At 41.9% G+C, this 9,309-nt stretch overlaps 1 protein-coding gene across 3 annotated transcripts in view; it reads right to left on the reverse strand.

The window, feature by feature from the left end:
* Arhgef38 (Rho guanine nucleotide exchange factor (GEF) 38) overlaps positions 1-9,309 on the reverse strand; it is a 115,928-nt gene that overhangs the window by 18,096 nt on the left and 88,523 nt on the right. For 2 of the 3 annotated variants that reach the window (XM_005406224.2, XM_013505412.1), the window contains exons 6-9: positions 7,285-7,484; positions 6,294-6,427; positions 1,560-1,664; positions 40-162 (exon numbers count right to left, since the gene is read on the reverse strand). In XM_005406224.2, the coding sequence (XP_005406281.1) occupies positions 40-162; positions 1,560-1,664; positions 6,294-6,427; positions 7,285-7,484 (562 nt within the window). The remainder of the gene's footprint in view (positions 1-39; positions 163-1,559; positions 1,665-6,293; positions 6,428-7,284; positions 7,485-9,309) is intronic. The other variant, XM_005406225.2, reaches the window with a different exon arrangement.

The following is a 9,309-nucleotide window of genomic DNA, read 5'->3' on the forward strand; positions in this document are numbered from 1 at the left end:
CCATTATTTAATTTGCATTTCGCTATATAATTAACTTACAAAGTCATGGCAGGGGTCTGGGGCAATCCTTGGGGTCTCTGTAGAGCCCTGCTCCTCCTCGTCTGGGGGCTGTGACATCTCCTGCAGCTCTGTCACGGTCTGCAGAGCAAAGGGCAGGGCGTCCTGAAACCCAGCAGAGACATTACAGAAGGCCAAGCTCTGGAGTCAGCACCATTAAAGCCTCCTGAACATGAACGAGATCGTTACAACGTTCCATTTCCCCTGACAGATTAAAAACAAGAGTCTATACACATCTCATGACTGTTCCGTGCAACCTGGTGACTGGTAACAATCGGCTTCCTCCCTCCCTACGTGTCTCGTTCTCCTTGTGTCCTGTGTGAGGTACTCTGCTTAGGTGGAATCCACCTTAAATTCCCTTGTTGGCCATTGGGTAAGCATTCAGTTCCTTCACTTTGCTTATTTTCAACTTCAGTCCTCTTGATTCCACCATCAGTTTTTCGAATTTAGCTCTCTAAGAGATATGCTCATATTTTTGTTGAATCAATCAGTGAAAACACAAGACTTTCCAGTGAGTATTCTGAAAGGCATTCACTGTGAGGGGCACTTAAGGAACAGGTTCCCACGGTCCTCAGGTTGTTACAACTATGTCTTGGTCTTGCCTTTCACAGAAGGCAGCACCTTAGGAAGAGATTAGCAAACCTGGCTTTGCGTCAGATAATGAATAAGAACAGAATCATGCTTGTCCTTACAGAACATGGAACCTTGTCCCCAAATCAGTGCACTTGTCACCTTCATCCTCTGCTGGCATGCCATTCTATCAAGCACTGACTTCAAAAAGCAAATACCCAGGATAAAAACTTCCAGAAAAGGAAGGGCACAATTTATTAGCTGATTTACATGTAACACTACTAACACTCTATGTCCCGTAGTCATAACCATTTTCAAGATGTCATTAAGGACACTGTGACCCCTTGCAAGAGCTGTGAGAAACAACTCCTGACTGGCCTTTCTATAGAAATATTTGTGTTGTACTCCAACTGGTGTGTTGGCATCAGTGATCCTGAGGGGTTCAGAATGATTTCCTAGGGGACTAGACATATTGGGGAGGGCATTTGTCTTCCAGTGTAATCATGTGAGGGTATCTGCTTATTGTATTTCATATTATTTTGTAATTCCATGTATTTTGTCATACAGATTTTAGGTACTAGAAAGTGAGATGACAATAAAATTGTACACACAATTTCTGCTTCATTTACAATCCAGTATTAACGAACATGTCTCTGTTACAAAGGAAACAGCCTGATGGTCCATGTGGCAATTAGTGGAGCAAGAGCCCCAGAATACAGCAGTTTGGACTGGGGAGGGAGTGGAGTGTGGAGCCAGTAAAGATCACAGCCACAGCCTTCTACCGGCTTCCCTCAGTGGTTGTTTGCTGCCCTCCCAGTTTGCTACAGTGAGCATCGCAACATAAATGAAGGAACAGTCACATTTACTCCCATAATAACCATGGAAATGAATGCATTCTGCTAAGAACATTGAAATGCCTGTGTCTTACTTACCTGTATGTCTTGAAGACAGAAGGAGATATTCTTCACACATTGCCTCACAGTTTTTTCTAAAGATCTGAATAGCTTTTCTTCTTTGTTAAAGGTAGTATCTTTCACCTAAAATACATATGAAATCACTTTCATAACTGAAATGAATCTAGTGTTTAAAAAATGGTATAGACAGTGAAGGCCCAGAACATTAAAAAAAATTCCCTGCTGTTAGGAAAGCCTTCTGGGATATGCTGACTACTGTCACACAGTACCTTCTGGGTTGGCTCACAGCACAATTGCATGTTCAATTAGTGTTACAAAGCCACATCAGGCAGTTGGATCTGCTATTGTTCATTTGCACATGGTTTCATCTGCGTCACAGTAGCTGTAGGATTTTGTTCTCTTTAGTTTTTAGTGGTATATATAACTGACAAGCTAAAATGATAGTAATGTGTGTGTTTTACATGATAGTTAAATTTGATCATTGACAGGAACATACTGTTTTGCTTATGACACTCACTCCAGTTTATTTCCAAGTGCTTACTTAGGAAATATTCTTAGGTCCATGGTTAAAGAAATTTGGTAATTATCACCTCCAATTACTATTATCACGTCAAATTTGAGCGATCACATATGATCTTAATTCTTCTGTTATGATAAATCTGCAGAATTAAGGTAGTGGTCACATATGTTGAGGGGATTTTTTCTCATATTGCATGTATTAGCATTCAGAAAAACATGCTTTTATATGCTACTGGCAATTTTTAAGAGCACACACTTATTGTGACTGATGGTAAACATGATTCCAGTAGAAAGCATCCAACATGCAAACGTTCAGTGGAACAGGACACCAATTGTTTAATAACTTAATAACTGGTAATAATTGCGGTTGCCGTTGGTTTATATGCTTCTTAATTTCAGACAGCTGGCCTTAGAACTGACTGGGTAGGGATGATACTATTTTATTTATTTTTATAACTTTTAATAATTGGTTGTCTAGAAAACTTTTGATTAAATAGAGGTCTTTTGTAATCCACACAGAATCCAAAGCCCTTGGTCTTACAAATCTTACCTAATATTTCTTGATTTGCTTACAAATCAGAAAATCCCTATGCTCCAACTTAGTCTGATGTGTATAACAATATGCTGAGGCATACTTTTAAAAAATGCAGTGTCCCAGGACCACCATGAGATATTTTATTTTATATACCTTGGCTAGAATCCAGATGATCTAAAGTGGCACTTTCAAAGATCACAGGGTGAGGCATAGTGCTAAGTTCTACTTCCCCATATCCAAGCCTTTCTCACACTATTTTTCTGGAATAGGTAGTTGTTCTTTTTCTGTCTTAAAAATTCTAAGTTTAAAAAATAGCATTTTAAAGGACTAGCTCAAATGTCAACCTTTCTATGAATCCTACATCCACTGCTATTCTTCCCACCATAGAAAATTAGTTTATTCTTCCTAATGTGCTCTTCTAACACTCATGTTCCAGACACTGCACCCAAACCTTTTTTCCATTTTCTCATTCTTATATAAACCTATATGGTAGATATTATGACTGATCCCACTTCAAAGATAAAGAAATAGAAGCTTTGGGTGGGTGCAAGAGATTGTCAGTATCTTCCATTGTGCTTTTGCTGACATAACCCATACTTCTAGTTTAAGCTGGATACATGGCTAGACTGCTAGAAAACTACATCTCCTAGACTCCCTTGCAGCTAGCACTGCTCACATAATTGGGTTTGGGCAGCTAGGACGTGAGTGAAGCTCCGTGTTCCATTTTTAACTCTTGGCCTTGTAACACTGTCCTTGGGCCTGAAGGAAGACATGGAAATGAGCCAGCTTCAACCAAGCAGATGAGGGCAGTATGTTTGGGAAAAGCACTACACAAAGTTGGGTTCAAGAAGGCTCATCTGAAATAGAGCCCATCTGCTCACATATCAGGACTATCATTAGGGAGAGAAATGAATGACCACCTGACCTTAACAACTGTGCTTTGGAATCTCTTTGTGGCAGATATATGACCTTTACTCAACTAAAGAGGGTTAGAGAAACTTACCCATATTAATAGGTAAGATCAGGATGCAAAAACAAGCAGCCTGAATTCAGAATCTACTTCTGTTCATCTTTGCATTCCTAATCTTTCTATATCTCACATGTAAGATTTCAATATATGTATGATGAATTGAACAGAGTCTTCCTCTTGGGTAATAGCTTTATACCCCAACTCTACCAATATTTCACTTGAGCTGCTGACAAGAGCAAAATTGATTGATTTGAGATTTATCTCTTCTCCAGTACAGCCTATGCAGCTGATTTTCTGATTAAAAGTGAAATGCTTCATTGCTGGCAGGACATTCTCTAAAAAGATTAAGGGGAAAATCTAATTAATATCCCTTCAGGCTATTTTAACTACAATTCATTTTTAGTCCACAACTGAAAAATATAAGAAGCTGATGATAAATATGTTAAAGGATTTAACAGCTTACACAAAAGCCTGTCCAAAATTAGAACCTGTCTATTGTTTCCCAATGGCATTGCCTTCAGAGGTAAAATCCCAAAGAGTGGAGAACTGTTTGCACGACATGTATACATGCTCACAGAGACTGCAATCTCTTCTTAAATTTCCAATTTGATTTTTATTACTGGTGTTTTTAGTTGAAATGTCGTCCTGATTGTCCTTTCTCTGATCTGTTATCTTATTCCATAAATGTCCTAAACTTCAGATATTATAGCTGCACATTAGCAGGAGCAGCTTCTTACATGAAATGGACCTAGTGACACCCTAAGGACACAAAGATGCAAATGAAAACATGATACAAGCCATGTACTCTAAGAATGTATGTGCTCTCTATGTACAGTAAAGTCAGTGCAGCCACAAGAGAAAATGAGGGCAAGGCTTGGAAAGCAGTATATACTGTACCCACAGGTCTCAAGAGGGGTCATCATTTGCTCACAGGGGAAGCCCCAGACTTTAATCAAATAACAGAAAATAGGAAGAAAGGGAAAGTCTAGGCCAGAGCCTTTATTGGGATTTCCTTGGAAAAAGCCAAGGTAGGTGAGAATAAGAAGTTTAGGATTCCGTGGTACGGTTTCATAGGCCCAGGGTTATAGGATTGGTCTCTAGTTGCTTGGTATCTGGCCCTGGAATGATTAGTTTAGTGTATAAGCTTTAGGTAGGGGGGCTTATTTGAATGGGCTATAGATTTGGGACTGGTTGGCTTGCCTGTGAAAGTTGTGTTCTGAGCCATTTCCTTGTCTCTAAGAATTATCTAGCCCTTGGAGAGGATGTGTCTCCTGACCAGAAAGGTATTTTAATGCCAAAACAAAAATACAGAAAGTAAAATCACGATGACACCATACATGAGGGAGTTTACATCCTCAGTACACCTACACATTCAAAGTTAAATAATAATAAAAAGCAACAACATAAAAGAATTATAATAATCAACATTTTACACATTGTATCGGGGTATCCTTTATATATACATAACTTCATTTAATTCTCAAAGCCATCCTATTTGTGAGGTCCTAGTATGATCCCCAATAACTGATGATTACATTAAGTTTAAGCCATGTGTGCCAGGACAAATATTTAGTAAGTAGCACAGGTGAGGTTCAAACCCTGGTGTAGATAACTTCAAATGCTTTCTCTTCATATCTGCCTTCTGCTGGTGTTTTCCAACATGAACAGTGCCAACAGTGGAATACAGAGAGTAAGTTTATTAAGCATTCAAAGGGAGGGATAGACCACTTCTACTTCATGGTCAGAAAGTGGAAAGGCTTAGTGGACGAAAAGGAGAAAGACCCTAGCAGTTAAACAGTGAGGCAGATAGAAGAAAACATTTAAGGTCAATACCTCTAACTCAAACTAAAAATCCTAGTGATGTTAACATAATAAGTGATGAAAACGAGGAAATGAGGAGGAAGTAAAATAAGAACAGTATAGTATACTAACAATTCTACTTCCTACTTTCTGTGAGAAGCCCCCTGTATTACCAAGTCAGGTTCATGAACTTTCTATCTCATGATTTTCAATGTCTGCTCCATTGAACTCTCACTCAAGATTATGAGCATCAAAACACCTGGAATGCTTGTTAAAAAAATCAGACTCTAGAATGCACCTGTGAATGAGATGGACATTTCCCCCCCACTTGCCTTTCCACGAACTCCTCAGGTAATTCTTCTTAAGCACATTAAAGTTTACAAGCCTTTGCCAACCCATCTATTATTTATTAGGGGTTGAGATGAAAGTGGTTCAAGCCAGGCTCAATAGCTGACAAAAACCAGCTACTCACATAATGTGCATCTGGGGAGCAGGGGAAAGGCCGGAAAGAGGTAGGGAAAACATCACGCCAAGTTATTCGTTTAAATACTTTGCTTCTTTACAGGTGAAATAAAGGTAAAATGAACATCAAGGGAGCCCTAAAGGAGAGTGAAATGTTTAAAAGCAGAACTAAATCACAGATTTAGGGAGAACATCCCTGGGAGATGATGTGGTGGTGGAGCGCAGCGTCAAGACTCTTGTGGTGCCCTCGTGTCCCATGTCCTGGAGTCCCCTTCTCTCCTTTCCCTGCGTCCCCAGTGGAAGCATCACAGCTAAGACAGGGTCAAAGCTACCCATCCCCATTTTCACCTGAGAGAGAGGAGGAGGCGCACAGGGCAAGGCCCTGGTAACACAAAACAAAACTTGCCCAAAATGACAGTGCCTACATTCCCTGGAAGAAAGTAGGTGGCCCAAGGAGGCAACTGACCTGTGATTCTCCTCTGGTCAGAATCTTTAGATGATTTGTCACTCTTTTTGATTTCTTGCTGATTGAATGGATATTTAGTCTAGACAATTTGTCCTTGAGTGACTCGTCCTCGTCATTCTTCTTGTACTTGAGAACTGAGAGAGAAGAAGGGGGGAACAGGTCTGAGCACATGCTGCACAGAAAGGCTGCACTTCCCCTAAGTTTCCAAGGTCAGTGTCAGGATGAAAGTGTGTGCGCCTTCCACCCTGGTGCACAGAGGACACGGGATCCAGCCCGGTGCCCTGTCTCAGCCTCCCGCATGCTGAGCCTCAGAACCTCCACCCTTCAAGGACATGGGTCAGTTTCCCTCTTACTTTAAGGAAATCCTTTCATACTAGACAAATCTCTCCCTCTTTTTCTCAGAGTTGAGGATGCACACACCAGAGGCCCAGAGAATCCATTTCTAGGTATTCGCACTAGAGAAATTCTGGTTCATGCACTCAGGAGGTGCACACTAGTACCTAGCACTCTTTCTCTTCTTGGGCCGGTGTGGGAGGAGGAAGCCTGGGACCTGGCCCTGTGTGACATCCGCGTGGCCCTATGTGACTGTCACTTGGCCCTGAGTGACCCTCACTTGGCTCTGCGTGACCCTCACGTGGCCCCACGTGACCCTTATGTGGTGCTGCTGTGCCCCAGCCACCTCTTCCCACCCAGCTCCTGCGCCCTGGGCCTCCTCCTCCCCTGCCCCTCCCACGCAAGAAGAGGAAGAGCGCAAGTGGTGGTGTTCTCAGCCCTCAGTGCATCCTCAAGGACGCAGAGATCTGATGAGGTTGACGGTTGAGGCCGGGTGCTTGCTTTTGTATCTTCTGAAACCAGCTGTCAGGCCAAAGTGCCCGAGGCTCCCTCCCCAACCCGCACCCTGGGTCTCCATCCTCCTCCCTCACCTGCTCTGCACGCTCAGACCTGTGACCGGAGACAGATGGACAACGCCCAGCCCTTCCGTTTCTCCTACCCAGATCTTTCCTCCTCTTCTGCTCATTGATGTTGACGTTGATGGCCCTCACCGCGGCGCAGGCCTCCTCTAGCGGCCCGCGGTCCGGGTGCGAGGGCGGCGTGGCCTTGTGCAGCTCGCACAACAGCAGCGGGTACTTCATCAGGCGCTGGATGGGCCGGATCATCAGTGAGCCCATGTCCAGTAGGTTCGCTTTGCCTCTGCAGGGGAGAGTGAGATGTCAAATCCCACAGTGCCTCAGTTAGCTTCTTTGCATGTGAGTTTTTGGGTAATGAGTTCTTCTAAAACTCTATAGCTCTTTTTTTTTCCTCTCCATTTAGCTATATAAAAATTTTAAGTGAAAGCAAGAGCAAAAAATGAGAGCAGCAAGGCTGAAAGATCCTACTACTAAAGAAAAATAGAAAAGAAAACACATATACTTCTCTCCACCCAAAAGGCTCGCAGCACAATTTTCATCCATCCATCCATCTTCCACATGTAGTTTAGGTCTATACACATCCACACATGCAACTGGCTTTATAATATCACGAGAAACAATTTCAGAATGTTTTTTTCTATGACAACCAAGAAAAGTACATTTTCCTCCTGATTCTTTTTTGGAATATTAGTGAGGAAAATAAACACATAATTTAAAAATCTAAACAGGTGAGGAGCAAAGTATGCTCAGCAGAAAACATTGCCCTCTGTCTTCCACCAGGTGGGAGAGTTGCATTTACAATGTTCCAGAAATTCTACCACAGTCCCCTGAGGAGATTTGTAATAGATGCAGTTTTTTTTTCTAATTATTCTTATTCCCATTGCTATCCCTAGTCTTCACGTCACACTGACTTCCATGGGAGACTCTCTGCCCGCAGATCTTCTGGTGACCACAGGAGCGGGCATGACGCTTCGGGGCTCACAGAGTGAGGACAGAGCCAGGCAGCTCCCGGAGGAAAGAGCCACGGGTGTAGCCCAGCCCGCCTCTAGCCCTGCTGCTGACCCGTCAGCCAGAGCAGCGACTGCTGAGCCTCTTTATGCAAGCAGACAAATGCAAGATGTGATGGTAGGAAACACAGACATGGTGTGTTTTTGTTGTTGTTTTTTTACAACAGGACCTGCAATTTGAATAGTAAAGAAGATACAACGATACTGAACAGATACAAAATTAGAAAAGTTGCATCACTATGAAAGGTTTGAAGGCGTCTTAAAAACCATTTAATTGAACTCTTCCATTAACAACTTAAGAGCTACGGAAACTTTATTATGTGCGTATGTACACACACACATGCAGAGACACAGTACACACACACACACACCTGGCACTATTACATTTCCCCTCTGGAGTCTCACTGTAGTGCTTACCACTGTCTGGACCACCTTATTTCCCTAGTTACAGTTTATGATGAGTCTCTGCCACTACTGTCCACCACGATCTCCACATTCTCTCGATGCGTAATTGTAGGCTGAGAATGGTAGCACTCTCGGATTTCCCATCCACTTTTATTTCATGGTGAACTTTGTTTTCAAAACTTTCACAACGGTTGAATAAATGACAGGAATTTTTTTCACATGCTGAGAAAATTATAGTGGCTTAACAGAAACAAAGACTGAGGTAAACTAAAAAGCAAGATTTTTTAGGGAAAAACCAGAATAAATATTAAAGATTTGTAAGGTAGAAAAAGTTGTTTTAATATGTGTTATTCTATATGTCCTACCTGTGTCTCACATCTCTTCAGGGAGGGAGTAAGAACAGGAGGTAATAAAGGGAGAATGAGAGGGAGGGGGAGACAGAGAATCAGAGGTGGCAGCAGGGAAGAAACTCATTATTGGTTTTCAAGAGAACTGAGTGCAGTTGAGAAAAAAATATGCATCGATTATGGATACTGAAAAAATAACTGAAAACGTTTTCTGATGGTATATCAGCTATAGCATCTTAAAATGAAGGACAGTAGTTTCCTCTATATCTAAACAATGTTCAACACTATAGCAGTTTATACACTTCAAAAGAAACAATTACCTTAGCTAAAAAATAAGTCAGGAAGGTAG

The sequence above is a fragment of the Chinchilla lanigera genome, unplaced genomic scaffold, assembly GCF_000276665.1.
Source record: "Chinchilla lanigera isolate Chin_1 unplaced genomic scaffold, ChiLan1.0 scaffold00095, whole genome shotgun sequence".
Taxonomy (NCBI): domain Eukaryota; kingdom Metazoa; phylum Chordata; class Mammalia; order Rodentia; family Chinchillidae; genus Chinchilla; species Chinchilla lanigera.